The sequence below is a fragment of the Muscardinus avellanarius genome (genome assembly GCF_963383645.1).
Source record: "Muscardinus avellanarius genome assembly, chromosome: 5".
Classification (NCBI taxonomy): domain Eukaryota; kingdom Metazoa; phylum Chordata; class Mammalia; order Rodentia; family Gliridae; genus Muscardinus; species Muscardinus avellanarius.
The window spans coordinates 6,805,056-6,828,074 of record NC_137790.1 but is presented as its reverse complement, the minus strand read 5'-3'; the positions used below and the strand labels follow the sequence as shown (position 1 = coordinate 6,828,074).

The 23,019-nt window shown below is 46.8% G+C and overlaps 1 protein-coding gene across 4 annotated transcripts in view; it reads right to left on the bottom strand.

Annotated features, from left to right (window-relative positions):
- The window catches only part of ERG (ETS transcription factor ERG), a gene marked incomplete at both ends in the record, with an annotated part of 188,192 nt that extends 166,178 nt beyond the window's left edge, over positions 1-22,014 (bottom strand). For all 4 annotated transcript variants that reach the window (XM_080696121.1, XM_080696122.1, XM_080696123.1 and 1 more), the window contains one exon: positions 21,976-22,014. In XM_080696121.1, the coding sequence (XP_080552247.1) occupies positions 21,976-22,014 (39 nt within the window). The remainder of the gene's footprint in view (positions 1-21,975) is intronic.
- Positions 22,015-23,019: the final 1,005 nt, after the last annotated feature.

Here is a 23,019-nt window from a genome sequence, read left to right as displayed (position 1 = left end):
ATATCGCCCCAAGGAGCTAGCTCTGAACTGTGTGCCACCCAGAAATCCGCCACAGCTGGGCTTTTAAATGCAACACAACACATAAAGTACTTATGTTTTAACATTTTGAATTATGTCCTAAAATAAATGCTCTTTAAACTAATGCAGGAAAACATTCTATGATTCTTACAGTCTGCTTTCCTTAAATAGAGACCATTTTCATATTTTTTAAAGGGAAACAAAACAGTAATTTTTAGAAACTCTGCATAGCATGACTTGGAAATGGCGTTTAGAAAAATATGATTTAGAACAATGGCTCAAAACCCCTGGAAGCATCTCAGAGCTACTCTGAGATGGCTGGTCAAATTCCCTGGGCGGGACACAGATGTATTTTTTGAATGTTTCATGGGCGAGTCCTGCATGCAGGGTTGTACACTAAGTGCTAAAAGCACTGTCCTGAAGGCTCTTTAGAATAACATAGAAGTATCAAACTCAGATCCTGTCCTAATGTGGCCCATGAAAACAACCTGCTAGAGCTGGGTAGGGACATCTCCAGACGGCCAGCTGAGTTCTTCACAAAAATCTACATCAAAAAATGCCTATTAACTTCCGGGAAGATGGCGACCGAGAAAAGCGGGGCTTAAGAGCCCCGCTAACAACAAATCTCCATTACCACAAAATCAGCGCCTTTCATAGCCAGAAAACACCATCACCAGAGAAACAAAAAAATCACCAGGCTCCAGAGAGAAAGCGGACTGAGAACAGAGCCACAGAGGAGAAACACCGGCCTCACGCCCAAGGATGCGGCAGACGCGGCAGCAGCGCTATACTGCCAGCGGCACGGGACGGCTACAGCAAGCAGAGGTGAGCCGCTGCGGAACAGCCAGGCGGGATTTCTCGGCACAGAGGGCATCTAAAGCTCCCAGTGGCCGAGCTCAGCACACGCTGCAGGGATTCAGAGTGGAAATCAAAACCAAGAAGAAAAACTTCAGCCCCACAGCCGAGGGCGTAGCAGCGGCGCCATATTGCCAACGGCGGCAGCAGCAGCGAATTCAGCGAGGCCAGTACAGCTACATCTGTGTACTCAAGAACAGTGAGTCAAATTGCGGGCCACAGAGGAGAAATCCTAGTACTGTACTCCCAGGTACTTGACCCAGTGGGGGAGGGGCGGTGGCAGAGATATCACACCATAGGAGAATGCGCAACCTGGCACCCCCCACAGTCTAAAGCAGCCTTTATCGACTCTCTGGGTCAGAGACTCTGTGATACAACCCAGTAAAGGAGTAGTGGGGACCGAGATACTACTGACTTGAGATCCAGAACACCTTAAGTGAAGTCATAGTGACCCAAGGGAAGAACCCAGAGAAGGCACAAACATCCGAAATCATGGGAAAGAGGAATAATACTGGAGCAATGAATGCCCACAACCCCACAACATCAGAACCCGATAAAACTGAAAATCAGAGATTTCTAGAAGATCAAATCAGGAAAATAACTGTAGAAATAATAGAGGTGCTTTGAAAAGAACTCAGAGAGAGCCAAAAAGAGATAAAGGATGCAATTAATGAAGTAAAGGCCTCAATTCAAAGCACAAACAACCGATTAGACCACATGGAGAACAGAATCTCGCTCTTAGAAGATGATCATTCCAAAAATGAACGCATAGTTTCTAATCTAGGAAAAAATATCCGACAGCAGGAATCTGATATTGAAGAAATATGGGCCCATTTTAAGAGAGCTAACCTAAGAATAATTGGAATAGAGGAGGGAAAAGAAAGTGAAACCAAAGGGATCAACAATCTCTTCAAGGAAGTAATAGCAGAAAATTTTCCAGACATAGAGCAAGAGGTTGATACACAGGTCCAGGAAATTTATAGAACTCCCTTTAGATAGGATCGGAGAAGAGGATCCCCACACCACATAATTGTCAAAATGACCAATGTGGAAGCCAAGCAGAGAATCTTAAAGGCCACAAAAACAAAGGACCAAGTGACATTCAGAGGCAACCCAATTAGAATCACTCCAGACTTCCCAAACCAAGTCATGAGAGCCAGAAGGGCTTGGAGTAACATATTCCAAACTCTGAAAGAAAACAACTTCCAGCCAAAAATTTCCTACCCAGCAAAACTTTCTATCAAATTAGATGGGGAAATAAGAAGCTTCCATGACAAACAGAAACTGAAGGAATTTATGTCTTCAAAACCAGCACTAGAGAAAATACTCAAAGAGATTAACTACAAAGAAGAAATAGGTAACACACACCAGAACTAGAGAAACAAGATTTTCCATCCAACAGACAACTAAGATTGGTTATCTGTGGAGATTCATTATTTATGTTAGTCTTTTACCTATCTCTAAAGGGTATTGTTTGCCTTTATTGTTGTTAATTTTTAGGATTTCTAGTTGGAATATTAATATACCTTCAGATATAGCATTTGGAAATATTTTATCCCATTCTATTAGTAACTTAACTCTGTTTACATTGTCTTTGGATATACAATATTTTTTTTATTTTTTAGGGAGTTTGTATACTCTTCTGTTGCCTGTGTCATTGAAATCATATCCAAGAAATCACTGCCAATTTCAAGGTTGTGAGGTTTTATGACCCAGATTTTCTCCTAAAAGTTTATAGTCTTAAGATTTATATTTAGGTCTTTTATCTATTCTGAGTTAATATTTGTATATGGGATTAGGTAAGGGTCCAATTTTATTCTTTTCCATGTAATTATTATTTTTCAACAATATTTAGTTAAAAGATTATTATTTCCACCACCAAATGTTCATGGAAACCTTGTCAAAAATAACTTGACAATATAGGGAAGAATTTAGCTCTAGGCTTTTATTTAACTCCAATGGTTTATATATCTGCTTTTAGAATAGTACTACACTGTTTCAATTATTGTAGCTTTATATGGTTTGAAATCAGAAAATATATATCTTCTAGCTTTGTTCTTTTTCAAGATCGTTTTGGGTATCTAGAGTCCATATTCCATATTAGGATAGATTTTTTTCTGAAAAGTAAATATATAAATATATGATAGTTTCACCTTAAAAATAGAAAAAAATATTCTCTGGTAAGAAAGAAAGCAAAAAGAAATATTGAAATGTTATCTTTAAGTCATCAAAAGCTTGGTATCAGACAAATGAAACTGTTATGTGAGATTATCATTTTTAATTTTGGATAAATTGCCATAATACTAGATGTCAACCACTAAGCCAAGCATGGGAGGGAGGGAAAGGGTGAGAATGGGGTGGGGATTGGGTGGGGGCTTACTGGGCAAAGTGTGCATGTATGTCTACAAAAGTATGTATCCCACTATGATGTATGAATACAGTGTACCAATAAAAAAAAATGCCTATTAATCAATACTGGAGGTTAGGCTACCCTGGTTTAGAGTTTAATATGCTTCTCTGTGATTTGCTGTTAAGATGGTAACACACACACACGCGCGCGCACACACACACACACACACACACACTGACACAAGCAGGGTAGATTGCTGGGAATTCTTTGATTTTGCGGTACTGGGGATGGAACTCAGAGTTACTCTACCTCCGAGCTCCACCCGCAGCCCTATTTTTTATTCTTTATTTTGAAATAGGGTCTCGCTGAGTTGCAGAGGCCTCACTCAGTAGCAGCTGAGGCTGGCTGTGAAGCGCGGTCCTCCTGTCTCAGCCTCCCGAGTGCTGGGATGACGAGCATGCCCACCGTGCCCAGCCACTTTGCATCTTTCCCATCCACCATCTGTCGGTGTGCGGCAGGGCATGTCATGGCAGATGGGAATTTTGAAATAGGCCTCTTTATGCGCATGTATTTGTTTTCCATGAAAAAAGGAATGCATGCCTTTGACCGTACACTGCTCAGGTCCGGCGCTGCTGTTGGTCTGGTGGGAGCTCACCGCGGCAGAGGGCGGGCAGGAGGCCCAGGCAGGGAAGCGAGGGGACCTCGGTGCATCGTTAAGGATCAGCCACAAATGCAGGCAGCCCACTGCTGGCAGATGCCACCTCTCGGCTGTGCAGGCGCCTTCTGCGTGTTGTGTGGGGAAGCCCTGTCTCGCAGCATCCCCTGGGCGAGGGGAGAGGTACCTCCATGCTCAGGCTATTCCTGCATCCTATCAGCCACCAGCAGAGTCACTGCGCTTCTGCGCTCTGTCACCCGACTCAGCGGGACCAATCCCAGAGCCAAGTTCTATAGCCTGTGGCAGGGGCTTCCTCCAACTACAAAGATACTGATGTGATTCCGGGTCCTGGAGCCTGGTTTGGGAGCCAGAGGGAGGAGGGTCAACGGTCTTGAAGCAGGTGATGGGCCAGCCTGGGCAGTGGGCATTCTCAGAACCAGGAGCAGCTAGTCTGCTGAGGCCATAGCTCAGGAGAGCAGGGTCTGAGGGCCTCAGGGAGGGGATCAGTGGCGGCCTTTGGGATGTATTAAACACGGGGCTTGTTAAACATCTCCTGCAATGTGTGCCCCCAAACTCACATGTTGAAATCCTCACACGCCCTCCCCAAGATGGTAACAGGAGGAGGTGAGGCTGGGAAGGTTCATCTGAGGAGGGTGGGGCCCGCATGAGTAGGATTAGTATCCTTGTAAGACACCCAGAGAGCTCACTCAACCTCCTTCTACCGTATGAAGATACGCAAGAAGACGGTCACCTGACACCCTGAAGGGGTGCCTCACCAGAACCAACCATGCCGCCGCCCTGACCTTGGAATCCAGGCTTCAGAACTGTGAGAAACTAGGTTCTGGTGTGCCCCGTCTAAGACGCTTGGCAGGCAGCCTCAAGGACTACGGCAGTCTACCAGCGTTGAGCAGGTGGCTCTAGATAATTGCAGAAATACAAGTCGCAAAGGCAAAACGCACGCAGATCAGACACCAGCGCAGAGGGAGGCGCCACGTATGCTCTGCCCCTCATCTCACCAAGACGGAAGGAGACGCAGGATCACGCGGGAAGCGCTTAATCACAACAGCAAAATTATACTGGAGTCAGGCGCTGTACGCACACCTGTAACCGCAGTACGTGGGAGGCTGAGACGGGAGGATCCCAGATTTGAGGTCAGTGTGTGGAAACTTAGTGAGAGACCCTGCTTCACAATAATAAAATAACATAGGGCTGGGTGTGTACCTCAGAGGAGGGACTCCTCTGGGTTCCATCCCCAATACCCTCCCCACACACAAAAGAAATTTTCAAAATAGACTGTTATTGGCTCATTGTAACTTACGTCATAATGAGGTTCAGAGTGACAGAGACAGGCGCACACACAGCCCTTGGCGCTTTCCCTCTGGATCCACCTTCATCCCTCCCCTTCTCCGTACATATTATTAAGGTGGGCATTGATAATGTCATATGTGGAGAGAGCATTATTTGAACAGTTTCCCTCATCGAGTCTCATTCTTCCCTTCCCATCTCCCTCCCCTAACCCCCTCCCACTATCCCACTGGCCTGTCTCTTCCTTTACCTGAAGTCCCTTGGGCTTCCCTGCACATATAAAACATGCTTCCTCTCACTCTCTGAGATGGGCCGATCTCATTCACATAATATTCTCTAGTTTCATCCATTTCCCTGAAAATGGCATAATTTTTTTCTTCTTTATGGCTGAGTAAAATTCGCGATCCTTGCCTCTGTTGACAGACACTCGGGCCGGCTCCATCCTCTGGCGACTGTGCTGCTATAAACACGGGCATGCAAGTCTGACTCTCGATTCTACTTGCAAAGTCACTGAGGAAGGCGCGGCGTGGTCACGTGGCCGCCCTAGAGCTCTGAGGAATGTCCACGCTGGCCTCCACAGTGGCTCGCTAATTTGCAACCCACAACGGTGTACAAGGGCTCCTGTTTCCGCGCGTCTTTGCCAGGTGGGAATTCAATCTTTGGCTCCACAAAACAGAACAAGTTTCATCACACGGAAGATGTCTGTGAGTTTCCTACAGAGGAGGGAAAACCCAGCAATGAAGTCACAGACCCTGCTCCTTGAAGCCTAGAAAGAGCCAAGCGAGGAAGCCCCATGTGTACTCTCCTCGTTACTAGATCCAAAATATGGGAGAAGCAGGAGGCCGGCGCGGCATGAGTGGAGCTGTCTCCTGGAGACCCAGAGCAGATGGATGGGCCCTTCTACTTCACAGCGCTGTGCATGATCTGAAGTAGAACCTCCCTCAGCCCCCACTTCCTTCCGAGCCCTAAATATCATAGCACAGGCCCAGGCAACATCACAGGGACGACAGACTATTGGTCAAAGCTTTGGAGGTGAAGCTTGATGGAACGATCGCCGTGACTTAGATCTCAGACTTGAACCCCAACCAACCAATGACAGCCTGAAGGAAAGTCATCAAGAGGAACTGAACTAACGTCCACCTTGAGTAACGTAGTGCCTGATAATACTGAGTCCAACAGTGCTGGTCCCGGGGTCTAAATGCAAGACACAGCCAAATGACAGAATTAGTCTAAAATGACAGTTTTAAAATAATCATCTAGTTTTTGACCATTCCGATTTTCAATCACGGTGGCACTGAATGGTGTAACTGGTCAACAGTGAGGGACCCAGGGGAAGTACTGAGAACAGAGTTCTTTCATGTTGTGAAAACCACATCGATTCCACAAACAAATGGCGTCGGTTTCTGAGGATAAGGTCATCCTGCAAAAAGTTAACTAGCAGAAAAAGTAAGGGAAGGAGGAGGAGGGAGAGGAGGTCACTTGTCAAGCAGGAGTGGAGCTCTCCGTACGGAGAAAGGCCTCCAGCTGTGCCCTGCGCCATCCCAGACAGCAGCGAGCCAACAAGTGGGCAGAACAGGGCCCTGAGGTCAGTTCTGCCCAGCGCTGGGCCCGCTCAAGGCCGGCTCTGCCCCCGAGCCGCCTGTTCCCTTGGTCAGGCTGTCGAGTCTGTGTGGGTCTGAGGACACGCCTCCTGCCTGGTCTTGCTGCACCCTTCTTCCACCCTCAGGGATGTCCCTCTCCTCCTCCAGTGAGGCTCTTGCTTACTCCATCTGTCTCAAGATCTGCTTCCCAGGAGCACAAACAGCCCAATGCTCCTGACACCAATATTAGTTAAAAAAGGGGGGGGGGGGACTTTCGACACTCCCTTTGAAAGATCGACTTTCTGGAAAATAAAGTTTTATATCGTTCCATTTATGCAGGATGTGATTTGGCCATTTCAGAGCAGTGAGCAGGCATGCTGGAGTTCAACCCTCAACAAGTGAACTGACCACGGAGTAGGTTACATATACGTCGCCATGACACAGAATAATTAGGGTTGTAGGTAACATGCTGCTTTTCGCTGGTTCAGGGAAATCTCTGTATGTTGAGCTGTCTCAAAATAATCATGAATATTTAATTCCTTCAATTGATCTACATTCTGCATCCATATAAATAAAAAGGTTTCCTAAGGCTTATACTTTGAACACTGTCAAACACCAGCTAGGCAAGGTGGTAATCCCCTCAGCTAGCATGCCTGGTGTCCTCTGCAGAGTGAGTCAGAAGGATCACAGGGTAAAGACCAGATTACAGTAACTTAATGAGCCCCTGTTCCAAAACTCAAAGTCAGTAAATAAATAAATAAGAAAGAAAGAAAGAAAGAAAGAAAGAAAGAAAGAAAGAAAGAAAGTAAGTTGGGTATGTAGCTCAGTGGCCAAACACTCGTGCGTTCAATTCCCTGCACCACAAATCCCCATCATCGTCATCAGCATCGTCATCAAGGAAAACCCATGTCATTGTTTTTTCATATTCAAAGCCACGCTCCACCCAAAGGAATGCCGACGTAGCATAAGGGCTTCTGGGCTTTTAAAGGTTTCAGTTTTGAGACAGCGAGTCTCACTGTCAGTCACATGTGGGCCTCCCATTCCCACGGGAGGCTGAGGAGCAAGAACAGCATACTGGTCACATTACTAGAGATTAAAAATATCTTCTGTCTTTGGATCTGTTTTCTTCGCGCACTGCTAATATAGGCTGATTATCCCTATTCGGAAAACATTAGACCTGAGCTCAGGAACTTTTAGAGTGCAGACATCTTGCCACAAGTGGGAAATTCCTCACCTGCCCTCACGGGAAGGGTCACAGGTGCACTGAAAACGCGGCATGAAATTGCCTCCTGGCTACGTGCATGAGGCGCAGAGGAAATAAAAATAAAGTCTGTATTTGGACTTGGGTCCTAGCCCCAAGAGGACACATTTGATACATGCAAATATTCCCAAATCCAACAAAGATCTAAAATCTGAAACACTTCTGGTCCCAAGCATTCTGGAGAAGGGATTGTCAACCTGAAGGTGTCTGTTTACATGTAGTTCGTCCAGGCTGGCCTTCTCCGATGGCCCTGTGGGGCGGTGGGAAGCCGATCCATCACCCACTGTCTCAGCTGCAGACTCTACAACAGTTTTGTACTGCGTAATGAATACGTACCTTTCACATCATCCTTCTCTTCTGCACAATACTGAAAATTAAGTATTTGAACTGGGTGATTTTTCAAACAATACGAGTCATGAAAACTTTGACATGTTTTTGGCTGCTCTTTTAGGCATACACTTTTGATTAGCGACAAAATATAAAAATATTTTAAACTTGGGGTTTTAAAGCAAAACATGTAGCAATCACATGGTTAAAATTACATATTTTGTCGGTCTCAAGAATCAGCTCAATAATATCGTTATCATAAAATTTTATGAGGTTAATTTGAAGGTCCATATAAGTTGGTTTTGTTGTTTAATTTTTAGATACGGATAACAGCAGTGTGTATTAGAGTTAAAGCTTAAAGCAAATAAGCAGTGCTTTCCAGAAAATCCACAAACAATCATTAAAAAATTAATAGCCATGCTTCACTTAAATTGGTTTACTTTTCAAAGTACAGTCTCAGAAATAACATGTACTCTCTCTTAAGCAAAACACGACTCGAATTTTCATTTAGCCTTGGAATTTGATCTTTATAACCAAAACGAAAAAGAAAGAAAGAAACTTTCTCTGCTATTTACAGTTCCCGCTTTAGGATAAATCTCAACATCTGGATACCAGAATCTAAGCAGCAAAATCCACAGAGACATATGTGCAATTTCATGCCTGCAAACCCACTATTTTGTAGGGTAAAAGCCCTGTGCAGTTTCCACCCTTGTTTCTTATGCCAGAGAAATCTCAGAGTGTTTTTCAAATGTACCCAGAGTAAGAAAAAAATGCATATCACAGACCAGTGTACACGCGTGCACAGGATCAAACGGTCCCTTAAAATCATGCCTTGCTTTTCTGCGTGAATCCCCCTGACAGGTTCCATTCTGGTATGTTCTCTTCCGTTTCCTTCTGTTAATACTGACCTTGACTCAGACATCTGGGTCCTGACTGGTAGTTGGGAACTGGAGCTTTGAGCCTTGGTGGGCTGCAGGCTCAGGCCGGCCGCCCCTGAGCCCTAGCCCACACCCCCTAGATGGGCTCTGCGTTTAAGCAAGGTCCCCAGGTGGCCCGTGCACCCTTCTCAAGGTCTGAGAAGCCTTACACCAGAATCCCAAAACCAGAGATGGAGGCTGTATCACTTGAACTGGAGTTAAACCAAGACGGGGACGGAGCTGACCGAGGCCAGCCATACCAGCCTTCAATATCTTCCACAGAGAGCTGAGTCAGAGTGATACAGCCATGCGTGCATATCCACGTCGACAGCAGCACAACTCACAGGAGCCAAAATATGCGACCGACCCATATTTTTGTGTCCATCAACAGACAATGGATAACTAAAATGTGATCTGTACACACAATGGAATTTTACTCAGCCATAAAGAAGAACAGCCTTATGTCATTCGCAGGAAAACAGCTAGGGAATGTTAGGCCAAGTGAAATCAGCCAGTCTCAGAAGATATGGGGCCTGTGTTTTCTCTCATACATAGAAATTAGGACAAAAATGGGGAGCAAAAAGGACTTCAGGTAAGTGAGGCGAGAAAATAATGAAATAGAGGAAGGGAGTTAGGGGAGGGTGTTGAGATGGGCAAAGCAAGGACCGAAGAAGGAAGAGTTAGATCATGTTCCGTCCATGCAAGGCGTCACTAGCAATCTCCCAACAGGTGTGGTGAGGGAGAGAGAGGACGAGGGGGAGGCACCAGAAGGAAGCACACCACACCGAGCGCTGTGTGCAGGTGTGTGCTTTGAATCTCATTGTGATGTATAATTACACTGCACCCAAGAAGTATGATCAAAAGAACATGTCTCTAAATAGTTTTTGTTCAAAGAAACTCAATCATTCTACTGTGTTCCAGAGGCAGTACATTCTCTGGCAAGATACTCAATTGGGAATGAACACCCGGGGTCTCGGAGTCCACCCAGTGGGGCTGCCTTCAGGGCGCAGGGACGCCCAGCCCGGGATGGCCGGGCCGCTGGGGGTGCGAAGTTGGCTGCAGCAGACCTGCGAGCTTATTCAAGTGCGTGTTCTTCTGCTTATTCTGGGAAGGAAATACATAGCCTTCACCAAGATTTTATTTTATTTATTTTATTTTTTTGCGGGTCTGGGGATGGAACCCAGGGGCTTTTGACCACCGAGCTACACCCCCTGCCCTATTTTTTATTCTTTATTTTGAAACCGGGTCTCACTGAGTTGCAGAGGGCCTCGCTAAGTAGCTGAGGCTGTCCAGGAACCGCGACCCTCCGGTCTCAGCCTCCCGAATGCTGGGATGACAAGCGTGCGCCGCCACGCCCGGCCTTCACCAAGATTTTAAAGAGTACCAGGATGCAAAGAATTAAGAGGAGCTCTCAGGCTAGGAAAAGCCATGGAGGAGACATAAATGCAAATTACTCAATGAAACAAGCAACCATCGAAGGCTCAGCTGCAGGACTCCATCTACAGTCAGGCACCATGCTAACGACGCGTGGAGCAACGGTGGACCACAGATACAACAGTGCTCCCGTAAGATTATAACGGAGCTGAAAACTCCTAGGCCTGGTGCCATCGGAGCACGACACGTCACTCCTGTGTCTGTGGTGACGCTGGTGTAAACAAGCCTACCAACTAAGAGTTGTATGAAGCGTAGCACATACCGTTACACACAGGGCTTGAGAGTGATTATAAACCACTGTTGCTGGCTCAGCTTGTATCGTTATTTTACAAGGGTACTTCTTATTAAAAAAAAAAAAAGAAAACTTGCTGTCAAATAGTCTCCCATGGGACACCAAAAGGAGCTGCATACTTTTATTTTTTTTGGTGGTACTGGGGTTCCTGGAAGCCCTTCTACCTCCGGGCTACACTTCCAGACCTATTTTATATTTTATTTTGGAAACAGGGTCTCAAGCCAGCGCGCACGGCTGGCTTCGAACCTGCGCGATCCTCCTGTCTCCGCCTCTCAAGCGCGGGGATGACAAGCGTGCGCCACCACGCCCGGTGGGAGCTGCATACCTTTCACACTGACCACATGTCTTGGCTCCGTCAAGAGGTCACAGCAAGCAAGGAACCTGTACTATCTACTCAGGACGCTCTCTGATGTTCACACAGGAAAGAAACCACCCCGTAACGCAAGTCTCAGAAAATATCTGCCTCGTTAACTAGGGCCTGGCTCTGCGTAACATTCTGGACAAGGAGACGCTGTGGAGAAGGCGGAGCTGAGAGGTCGCCAGGGTCGGATGGAAGAGATGGACCAATAGGCAGAGCACGTGGGGTCTGCACAGCAGGAAAGGTGCTGTGCGACGCTCTAATAGTGGGTGGGTGTTATTACACATGTGTCCAAACTCTGAGGGTGTACCACACCGGGTGTGAACTCCCATGAGAACTATGGACTTTGAATGATAATGGTATGCCCATGTGTGTTCAAAACTCATAACAACTGGACCACTCCGGTGCATGCTACTGACAGACAGAGGAGGCTGTGCGAGTGTGGGGTGGGGTATGTGGGAATGTTGTATTCTCTGCTCAGCTTTGCTGTGAACCTAAAACCACTCTAAAGTATTTTTATGAATATATATGAAAGCTGAGACATATGGCCCGTGAGAACATGTTCTCTCTGCTAGACACTCTATGTGACTGCAATCATACTTAGAGAGGAGGAGAGAAACCAGAGGAGGTGAATACTGAAATACTGAATTCTGTCCCAGAATACAGCAAAGTCCCGGGGGCACTGCTTCTTCTTTGTGACCACTGCGTAGTTAATTCAATCGACATGTGTGTGCTGGGTCTCTAGAGTGTGCACGGCGCAAGGAGAGACCCAACGTGTCTATAATGTCACTTTGAGTTATCTCTAATCTATCACGCAGATAAAGCAAGCACCCTGCTCATCACTGTACACTCAGTGCCCCGTCTCCTTCCCTAGCCAGGAAGGAGAATATGGCAAGGTTCCCTGGACACACAGGCCAGGCAAGAGAGCCAGACAGGACGGGCAGGGAGCCCGTTCAGTACTCGAAGGAAGCCTGGTGCCCAGGTGGACGGGGATGCCTGCTCTGGCTTCTGATTGGTCTGTGCCCAGGTGGATGGGGACGCCTGCTCTGACTTCTGATTGGTTTGGTCCATTCTTAGTACTGTGTCCATGGTGTTTATCAATGTCTCTCTCTTCCTCTCTCTCTCTCTCTCTCTCTCTCTCTCTCTCTCTCTCTCTCTCTCTCTTTCTTTATGTAGTACTAGGGATTTCACCCAAGGGTACTCTACTACTGAACTATACCCCAACCCTTCTTATTTATTTATTTATTTTTAATTTGGAAAAAGGTTCTCACTAAGTTGCTGAGAGTCTAGCTAAGTTGCTGAGGCTGGCCTTGAACCTGTGATCGTCCTGTCTCAGTCTCTCAAATACTAGAATTACGGGCTTGTGCCACCACACCTAGTTCAAATGATTTTTAAACCTTTGGATGTATGAGTAAGAGACACAGGGTGACCTTGCAGAAAATTAGACAGAAAACAATGTGGTACCTTTCATACATATTGCTCAACTGATCGCCTAAGGGTAGGTTAATTATTGATAATTATTAATTATCTAAGTCAAGTTCACAGAAACACACTTTGGTGATTATTAAAATGCAGCTCCTTGGGCCCACCCCAAGCTTACCTGAGAAGAAGCTTTGGGTCAGAGCCCTGGCGTGTGTGTGTGTGGGGGGGGGGGTGTTGGTGTGTTGCTCGGGATTGAACCCAGGGGCATTCTATCTCTGATCTATACCTCCAGCTCTATGTTATTATTTATTTGGAAACAGGATCTCACTAAGTTGCTGAGAGCCTTGATAAATTGCTGAGGCTGGCTTTCAACCTAAAATCCTCCTACCTTAGCTCAGGAATCAGCCACCAAGCCAGGCTAGGAACCTGCATTTTAACAAGCTCCTCTGGAGGAACACTGCCCAGGGTGCCCAGGCCAGTGCAGGGCGCCAGCCTTTCCCTTAGGAAGCCATGTGACCGCTCCAACCCTCCCTGCACCTCCTGGCTAGGCTGGCGCTCTCTGGCTGTGTCAGCTTTAGTGAATTTTCCAACTGCTCCTTTAACCCGCCTCCTCCCCTAAGCACAACCCCAAACACAGCAGGCCCGAGCTCGGCCCAAGGACTTGTCTGCAAGGGGACTCCCAGACCAGCAGAGCCTGTGGGAAGAGACAGAAGGTCCTGCCCTGCCCGAGCGCCCTCCCTAAAACCAGCCCTCTGACGGTGGAAGTCTCCTTTAGAGGGCCATATCAAATACTGTGCTATTTTTAAGCAATTCTACTTTTCTGGTTGTGAATGCAATGTACACTCCTTGCAGAAACACAACCAATTTGCTCTTCCGTTTTTAATTGAGTTCCACCTTCCTGCAGGAAATGTAAAGTACAAAGATGGAAGTGAAGCTCAGCTGGGCGTGTGGCGCATAGTGAAACCCAGGACTAGGGAGGCAGAGACAGGAGAGTCGCAGGTTCAAGGCCAATCTCAGCAACTTACAGGGACTCTCAGTAACCCAGTGAGACCCTGCTTCTAAATAAAAAATAAAAGGGAGTGGAGCTCAGAGGTAGAATGCCCATGAGCTCAATCCCCAATACCACAAACAAACAAACATGAAATCATCCAATCAAAAAATGTGCAAGCGAACTAAAGAGACACTTCACAGAAGAAGAAATTCAAATGGCCAATAAGTGCATGAAAAAATGTTCATGACTGGCAGTCAGAGAGATGCAAATCAAAACTACCCTGAGATTTCACCTAACTCCAACTAGAATGGCCATCATTCAAAACACAAACAACAACAGATGCTGGCGAGGATGTGGAGAAGTGGGAACTCTAAGACATTGTTGGCGGGATTGCAAATTAGTGCAACCACTTTGGAAAACAGTATGGAGAATCCTCAGAAGAATGGGAACAAATCTACCATTTGATCCAGCAATACCACTGTTGGGTATCTACCCAAAAGAAAAGAAACCAAACTACCAAACTAATGCATGTGTATCTATGTTCATAGCTGCACAATTCACCATAGCCAAACTGTGGAACCAGCCAAGATGTCCATCAACAGATGAATGGATTACAAAACTGTGGGATATGTACACAATGGAATTTTACTCAGCCATCAAAAAAAACTCAATCACATCATTTTCAGGGAAATGGATGGAACTGGAGGACATTACGCTAAGTGAGCTTAGTCAGTCTCAAAAAGTTAGAATTTAGATGCTGTCCCTAATATGTGAAAACTAAGGAGAAATGGGCCATAGGAGGAACTCCAGGTTAAAAAGGAGATTCTATAGAAAAGCAGATAAGGCAACCTAACTGTGGGGATGTGAGGGTGGGGGGACTCTCTATAGCGCACGATGTACTTATTCATGTCGTAGTCAACCACTAAGCCAAGCATGGGAAGGAGGGATGGGAAGGAGTGGGGTGGGGATTGGGTGGGGGCTGGCTGGGTGATGTGTGCATTTATGTCTAAATAAGGTTTTTACCCCATTATGATGTATAAATACAATGCACCAATAAAAAAATTTTTTAAATAAAAAATATATTTTAAAAAGGGCCGAGGGCATAGATCAGAGGTTGAGTGCCCTTGGGTTCCATCCTCAGACCCAAATAAAATAAAATAAAATAAAATAAAATAAAATAAAATAAAATAAAATAAAAAAGAAACGGCAGCTCTCCGGCTGCAAAGCCCAGGCTTGCTCCCAGGCTGTGCTAAGCCATCTGGAAATAGCCCAAAACTGATTTATTGAGAAAAGAGAGGTAGCGTATCAAAGGCTTACATCATCTACAGCAGACGCAGGCTTTGGGGGAAAAGCTGTCCCCTCTGAATATATCCCCCAAAGGATAAACTTTCCACCTTCCTGTGAAGCAGAGTGGCTATAAATCAGATCTGCAAACGCATGCAAGATGCTTACAGCTCCGTTGCCATTTGTGGGCCAGGAGGGAGCGGCCAGCAGACTCTCCCCTCGCTCAGCGGGGGGATAAATCCCCACCAGCCCAGAGAGGACCCCTAATCCCTTCCTCGTGATGCGGGCCCCGTGCTTTCTGCATCTGCTCCCCGTTATGAGCAGAGTCCCGTGCGTCTGCTAGGGTTGGGCTTCCCGGTGACCCCGCACGTGATGCTCCTGTTCCTAAGGCCGCTTCAGACCCTCCCTTCAATAAAACACGCGCCGAGTTTCAGTTCAGCATCTTTTAAAGTCAGAAATATTTAGCGTGACTTCCCAGCAGCAGCCATGGAAGTAAGACGGATAAAGCAGGTCCCCTGCTCACTACCAACTCCACCACCATTCAATGCTTCCAGGATGCTCTTCTTCTTCCTCCTCTTATTTTATTGTGATAGTGTAAGAATATGCTAATATATAACATCAAATGTTAATAATTGATCACTATGGCATAGTATTATCACTGGTGATGTAACCATGTTTCCAATGACAGAATATTAATAATACTGTATATGAGCTGGGCGCGGTGGCGCACGCTTGTAATCCCTGCTCTTGGGAGGCCGAGACAGGAGGATCGCACAGGTTCGAAGCCAGCCTCAGCAACTTAGTGAGACCCTGTTTCCAAATAAAATAGAAAATATAGCCTGGAGGTAGAAAAGCCCCTGGGTTCCATCCTCAGGACCACAAATAATAATAATAATAATAATAATAATAATAATAATAATAATAATAATAATATTGTATATAATGTGATATTAGCGACATATTAATGATAATGTCCTATGATCATAGTAAGTGTTAACCGTGCCAGGTGCTTCTCTGAAGGATTCAAATGCATTCACTAACCCTCATGACTCTGTGAGGCAGGTACACTCTTATCCCTTTACAGCTAAAGAAACAGGGGCAGAGGAGAAGAGCTGGCGCCATGGTTCAAACCTAGACCGTGTGGGTCCACCATGCTTATAAAAATGGGCAAAAAATAAAGATAATGTCAACACTGAAGAGGAGGAAGTGGAGAAAGGAAAATAGTAATTGCAGAGAAACTAATTTCTCCAGACAGGATAAGCAACTAGAAACCTGAGGAGAGACCTGGTTCGTCCTTGGCCACCATTTGCGCCTGATCCTCCCTGGACCGGAGGAGGGAGCGGGGCCCGTGGGGCGTCACGCGGCACCACTTACGGCCAGGGGACTATAAGCAGCAAGGTGTGATCCAGGAGGACCCTGCTGGGTGTCTTCACCTGCACTGGACGGTGCTAGGAGACTCTGGACAGCAGGTCAAGGTGCAGACTCAAGACAATGCCGAGACTCTGCCAGCACCCTAGGAGCAGCCCCCGCCTCACAGGTGGCAGTGTGGCACTGAGGAACAGCCATCTACGCCGTGGGTGGCACATGCTATGTCTTTCTGTCCCTTCTCCCTCCTTCCCGCCGTGCCGTGGGTACATGGAAGGCTCTGATAAACATCTGTTGAATAAATGAAGGAGCCAGAGTCAGAAACGGGCTCCCAGCATTCCTCGGGATACTGAGTGTGGGGAAGGGCTCACAAGCTGAGGTGAGCAGCCCGGAGAGCATCCCGGTCAGCTCTGGCGGAGACTCGGCCTCCCGTGGCAGTCTGCGCTCAGGTAACTTGAGCAGAGCTGGCGCCCACCTCCCCTCGCAGCTAGCCCAGCCTCGGATCCACTGACGGCGCGTGCTGACGATTTGCTGCAGTGCAACGTGGCTTACGATTAGGAAGCTCCTTCTTCGCAGGCGTGACTTCAGCTTTCCTTTCTCTTCCCTCACTCTTTGGAGCTGTTCGTTTTAAATAGCACACGTACAAATATAGCATGTGTGATCTGTTCGTGCAGCTCAAAGATGTTTTAATTAGAGATTGTACCCTGAAACCTGGTGCTCGGAGTTGACGGAGCTGAGCCACTGAGGTTGCGATCTCCAGCAGACAGACCCACTGTGATGGACCTGCTGGGTGCTGACCTAGGCAGCGGGTGTGGCTGGAGAAGCTGGGCCCTGGGGCGTGGCCGGAGGGACGGTGCTGCTGTCTTTGAATCCCCTTCCTTTCTGGCTCTCTGGATTCCAGCCTCCGTGACTTCCGAGCAGAGCCTTGCTCCCTCCCCCCTCCACTTCCAGCCGCCATCCTTGAGCCCCAGAGACCCAGCCGCGTGTACATGAATTGGACCCAGAATTTCCAACAAACTGAACAAATAAATTTTCCTTCCTCTAAGTTGTGTGGTCAGTCATTTTAAACTAAAGCAGTAAGCATATGGACTGAGACCAAAAAAACCCCAAACCAACACCCCTCATGCACACGCCAGCCCACGGCGACCACACCAGGACCCCAGAGGCCCCGGCGCGCCCTCTGCAAGCTCTTCCCTCCCTCCCCACAAGATCATTCTTATCTGGAATCACATATTTATTGTGCTCATGTTCCTCTGCACCACAAGTGTATGCTTCTCTAAATGATGTGGGCTTTGAACTTTTAAAGTGTTTCTTTATACATGAATTCATGTTATATATGTTTTCCTTTTGACTTTTTTCCACTGAACATTTGTTAGTTATCCACATCGGTGCATGGATACAGAAAGATACTCGTTTATTTTATCTGCTGTGTAGTATTCCTTTGGAGGACTCGATCAATGTGTCTATCCACTCTCCTGTTGATGGGCATGTGGGCTGTTTCTACTTGGGGCTTATACACATCCCCTGGTGTTGCACACACTGGGCATATACCCGGGGTGGGGTACGTGTAGACACATCTTCAGCCTTAAAGCAATACAAATTGATACCAAAATGCTAACAGGTGCCCCTACCAGCAAGGAGTACCTGCTGTGCCACCCACAAACAGAGATGAAGCCAAAATAAACAGAACCTTCTGCTCTTTCTGTATTTAAATGAATTGACACAATTGTTGCACTATTTAAATCAGGAACATTTTATATTCTGCAATTATTACCCACCTTTTCATTATTTTCAGCTCTTTGAACATGTAAAAGTATAAAAGCCACTTGTTCTGACACAAAAGAACCATCCTAATTTACACATAAAGAAATGTTCTTTCAGGTCTAGGGATGGAGCCCAGGGGCGTTTTACCTCAAGCTACACCCCCAGCCCTATCTTTTATTCTTTATTTTGAAACAGGGTCTCACTAAGTTGCAAAGGGCCTCACTAAGTAGCGGAGGCTGTCTTTGAACCAGGATCCTCCTGTCTCAGCCTCCTGAATGCTGGGATTACCAGTGTGCGCCACCACGCCCGGCTAAAGAATTTCCTTGAAAGGCAAAGCAGGTTGCTTTCCGCCAGGACAGCCTGCGGCCACAATGTGCAGGACGCACCAGGTGTCAGGCTCGGGCCCTGCTCACACCTGCAGAGCTCTGCCCCTTCCTGGTGAGCTCAGGTCCCTTACAGAGGAGGAACGACCCTCAGAGCAGTACAGGTTGATTCTCCCACTATTCACGTGAGCACACCACGTGGAACCACCCCGGGCCACGTGTGACCTGCTCCCGAGAAATAAAAGCTGCAATCCGCAGCCCGGAGACAAAAGCTCCTCAGGAAAATTTTACTGAACATACTCCCCAAAATCAGGCATTCTATGGAAGCAATAGAAGAAAATTTGGTTGTCTAATTTTGTTGTCAAGAACACTCATTTTATATACAAAAAGAAGCCCAGGAACAATTATTCAAATTCTAATAAGTAGAATCAGAATAGGTTTATAAAGGAAACCAACGTCTTTTCTGCAAGCCTGTCTACCTCACAGCCAGAGTCAACCACTACTCCATGCGAATCTACGTCACCGGGTCACGTTTCCAGCACAGAACTTGAATTGAAATCATGCAACATATATTACATATCATATATACATAAATATATATGCACACGTGTGTATGTATGTGTGTATAACTGTATATAAGGCATTTAGTAGAACATCTTATATTTTAGCAAAACAAGTTTCCTTGAGAGTATACATTTATTTTTTAATTATTAGCCTCTTTCTATTTACAATAGTTTGTTGTTGTTGTTGTTGTTGTTGTTGTTGTTGTTTGGTTGTAATGTGGATGGCACCCTTCTTCCTCCGGGCTACGCTCCCAGACCTATTTTTATATTTGTTATTTGGAAACAGGGTCTCTTAAGCCAGCGAGGCTGGCTTCGAACCTGCACAATCCTCCTGTCTCCACCTCCCAAGCACGGGGAATACAAGCGTGTGCCACCATGCCTGGCTCCAATAGTTTTTTTAGGCAAAAAATATGGATTAGTAAAACTGACCAGGACACTTTGAGAAAAAAAAAATTGTATGATAAAAGTGAAGAACAGGCCATATAAGCAGTTGAATATAGTCAAGCGTGGAGAGTTGAACTGAACAGTAGGGGACTGTGTGTGTGTGTGTGTGTGTGTGTGTGTGTGTGTGTGTGTGTGCGTGCATGTGTGTGTGGAGGGGGGGAGTAGGTCACTGATGAAACAAATGATTAGCATCGTGAAGCCCTGGGTTCCATTCCCAACATCACAAAATAATAATAATAATAACAATAATAATAATAATAGTAATAGTAATAATAATAATGATGATAGTATAGGCATAGGCAGTAGTTAGATACAGAATGGCCCCTTGCAGAGCTCATAAACTGGCGTTTGAGTTGATGTAACTGAGTCATTACGGCAGTGGACAAATCCATCCTAACGGTGTATCTGTGCGGCGGCTGGGCCAGTGGGGTGCAGCTGGGGAAGGTGGGTCCCTGGGGATGTCCTGTGGCTCCTCCTGCTACCCCTGGCTAGCTCTCCTGCTCCCAGCCTCCATGTGGTCTTGATATAGGTCGACCCAATACCAGCCGTCATGAGGACGGCTGCCTTAGTCAAGATGGAGGCCAGCCCCTCAGCCATGACTAAAGAGGTGTCACTACCTTTTCTGCTGGCGGTCCATCTCAGAGCTCACATAACTCTTGCTTTGCTAGAAGAAGGGGACCATGGAGACCCCCACACACACCCAATTTCAAAGGAAAGCCTGGGAAGCCAGGCAATATGTGGCAGGGTTGGAATTTCTGCAAGCAAGCCCAAATGAGGCACTTGGTGAGGCTGCGAGGGTGAAGCCAAGGTTGCAAGGAAAAATAACCAAGATTTAGAAATGCCAGAAACTTGAATGAACGCAAAGAAAGGCTGCTAGACGTGAGCCCTGGAGCCAGGCTGGAGGAGAGAGCTCAGGCCCCTGCAGTCAACCAGGCCACAGCGTCAGAGTTGCTAAGGCCTTTGGAGAGCACAGCTCACCACCATGTGCCCCAAGCCAGAAACGGAGCCACAGGATTACATACTTGTCCCGCCAATTTCCTTACTGTTTGGGCCCCATCCCTTCTTTACACTGCCCTGTTCCTCCCTTTGGGAATCCAAATGCTTGCACCTTGCCCTTGTATACTGGATGCACGTAACCTGCTTCTCGTTTTGATCTTCATTGTCTTTTACAGGAGCTCACCCGAGTTCACCTTGAGTCTCAGAGGAGACTTTAAACTTTGGGACTTTTCCAGGATGCCGAAGATGGTAAGGCTGTGGGAACTCTTGGAGTGGACTAAATGCATTCTGCATTCTGAGCTGGTCATGAGCGCTTCAGGGGCCAGGGGTGGGATGTTAGCATTTGATATAGAATGGCTCTTGAAGAGCTCATAAATTGGCGTTTGGAGTTGATGTAACTGAGTCCAGAAGGTTGGACTCCCCGTTGCACTGGATTTGTCTGGGTGGTAGCCGAGGCTGGAGAGTGTGGCTGGAGAAGTGGGTCCCCAGGGCTGTGGCGTGGGGGTTATAGATGGTTCCTCCTCCCCTCTTGCGCTCTCTTGTTTCCAGACTCCATGATGTGAGGAGCACAGCTCGTCCTCTCCCTCTTCCTACCTCCTGCCACCACCATGCCTTGAGATCCATGGTTCCCAGCCTCACGTGAACTGAACCCCAATATCTCCAAGGAAAACCCTTAGCTAATAAACCTTCCTTCCTCTAAGTTACATGGTCAAGTCTTTTAGATTGTAGCTGTGAATTGCTGGTGACTACAGACAGCTCAGTTGGATAACGTAGCTCAAGTCCCAGTTGTTCTATAGCCTTTATTTGTGTCAATTATATTAAAACCATCATGGTGTCCTCCGTGTAGCCATGACTGAAACCTCCAGGAAGTGGAGGAGGGAGCAGGGAGGGGCAGGTGTGACCCTAGGCTGCTCAAGTGTCAGCCTGGCCAGGTGAAAACACACCCTACACTGGAGACCCGACCTCTCTCCCTGGAGAGCCCCAGCGAGCGTAAAGGAGACCGAATTGACAGAAGTTGGGAGAACGTGGATGTTACTTGATATATTCATTCAGAGTTCAGAAAAATCTTTCTGTAAAGATTCAGATAATCTTTCTGGCGTGCAGGCCCTGTGGTCTTCGCCATGGCCCTCAAGTCTGAGGAGATGGTGTGGAAACAGGTGAGTAAGATGTCAAAGAGCATGTAATCACAAGCAAGTGAACAAGTGTGGCTCAGTGCTTGTCTTTATGGACCACAGGATGGAAATTCCATACAATTACCACGTCCCATGAAACACTCTTCACTGTTTTTCAGCCTTTGAGAAATACTCAAACTATCCCCTTAGTGCCTGGGTTGTATAAAAAGCAGGTGGTAGGCGGGATTGGCCCGGGCATGGGCAGCTGGCCCCTGAATTAGCTGACCTGTGGGCAGCCATCCATACACAGGGAGTGGAGAAGAAAGCCAGATCCCACTTCCCAGCAAGAGCGGGCTTACCTGGATATGAGCTGCTGGGTCTGGGACAGTCTGAATCATGTCCTTTAATATGCCAGCTCATTTACCAGCCGTGCAGACCCCGAGATAGCTAGAAAATAAAAAGGGGGCACAAAACAATAATAAACAATCTTTTCTCATGCTGTATTCCCCAGTTGTGCTGAACATGGTGCACCAAAGGCAAAAAAGTTCCCACTTTGCATTAACTATATTCGCATAAAAGCATCTTTCAGGTACCCGAGATGACGAGAAGGCTCGCTTCTGTCCTGTGGGAAACTTACTTTTAGCCCAGTAGAACCCAGTCTGACAAGCCCAGGGGAAACTGCCCAGTCTGGAGATCATCCACATGGTCGGAGAGAAGCAGCAACGGCCAGTGTTCTGTAGCTTGGTAGGATGATTATGGTTGACAGCAATTATGGATATTTAGAATAGCGCGTAGTGAGGATTTGGAATGATCCCAAGAGAAAGAAATAATAACCATTTGAGGTGATAGGGATGTCAACTGCACTGACCTGCTTGTTACACGCGGTGTATATGTATGGAAATATCACTCTACTCCATAAATATCTACACAGTTATCTATCAACTGAAAACAAATGCATAATTTTTAAAAGATGATCCATATCACATGTAGTTCACACATCATTTTACAGAAGCAACATCTGTGAGTGATTCTTTACCTGAAGAAGTGGAATTAAACATGAGACATTTTCTATTACTTTGAGAAAACGGGGCTTTTGAAGTCCCCACCAAAACTCACACCATCTGCACCTCTCTTTACGCTCCGTTATTATGAGTAAGCTCCTAATAAAGCGCACAGCCCCCCTCTGCCCCAGGGCTCAATGCCAGCCCCACGAGGGCTGCACGTGTGTCTGCTCCCGTGATCCGAGCTCACTCAGAGTCAGCGCTCCACCTGTGCAGATGGAGACACTGAAGCCCAGGCAGGTGCCAGTGTGTCCAGGATCACCTCCATCGTAGCAGTAGGATCCATGACTCAAATCAGGTTGGCCCAGCTTACTGCAAAGCCCGCACAAAGTTTGGGGTTGA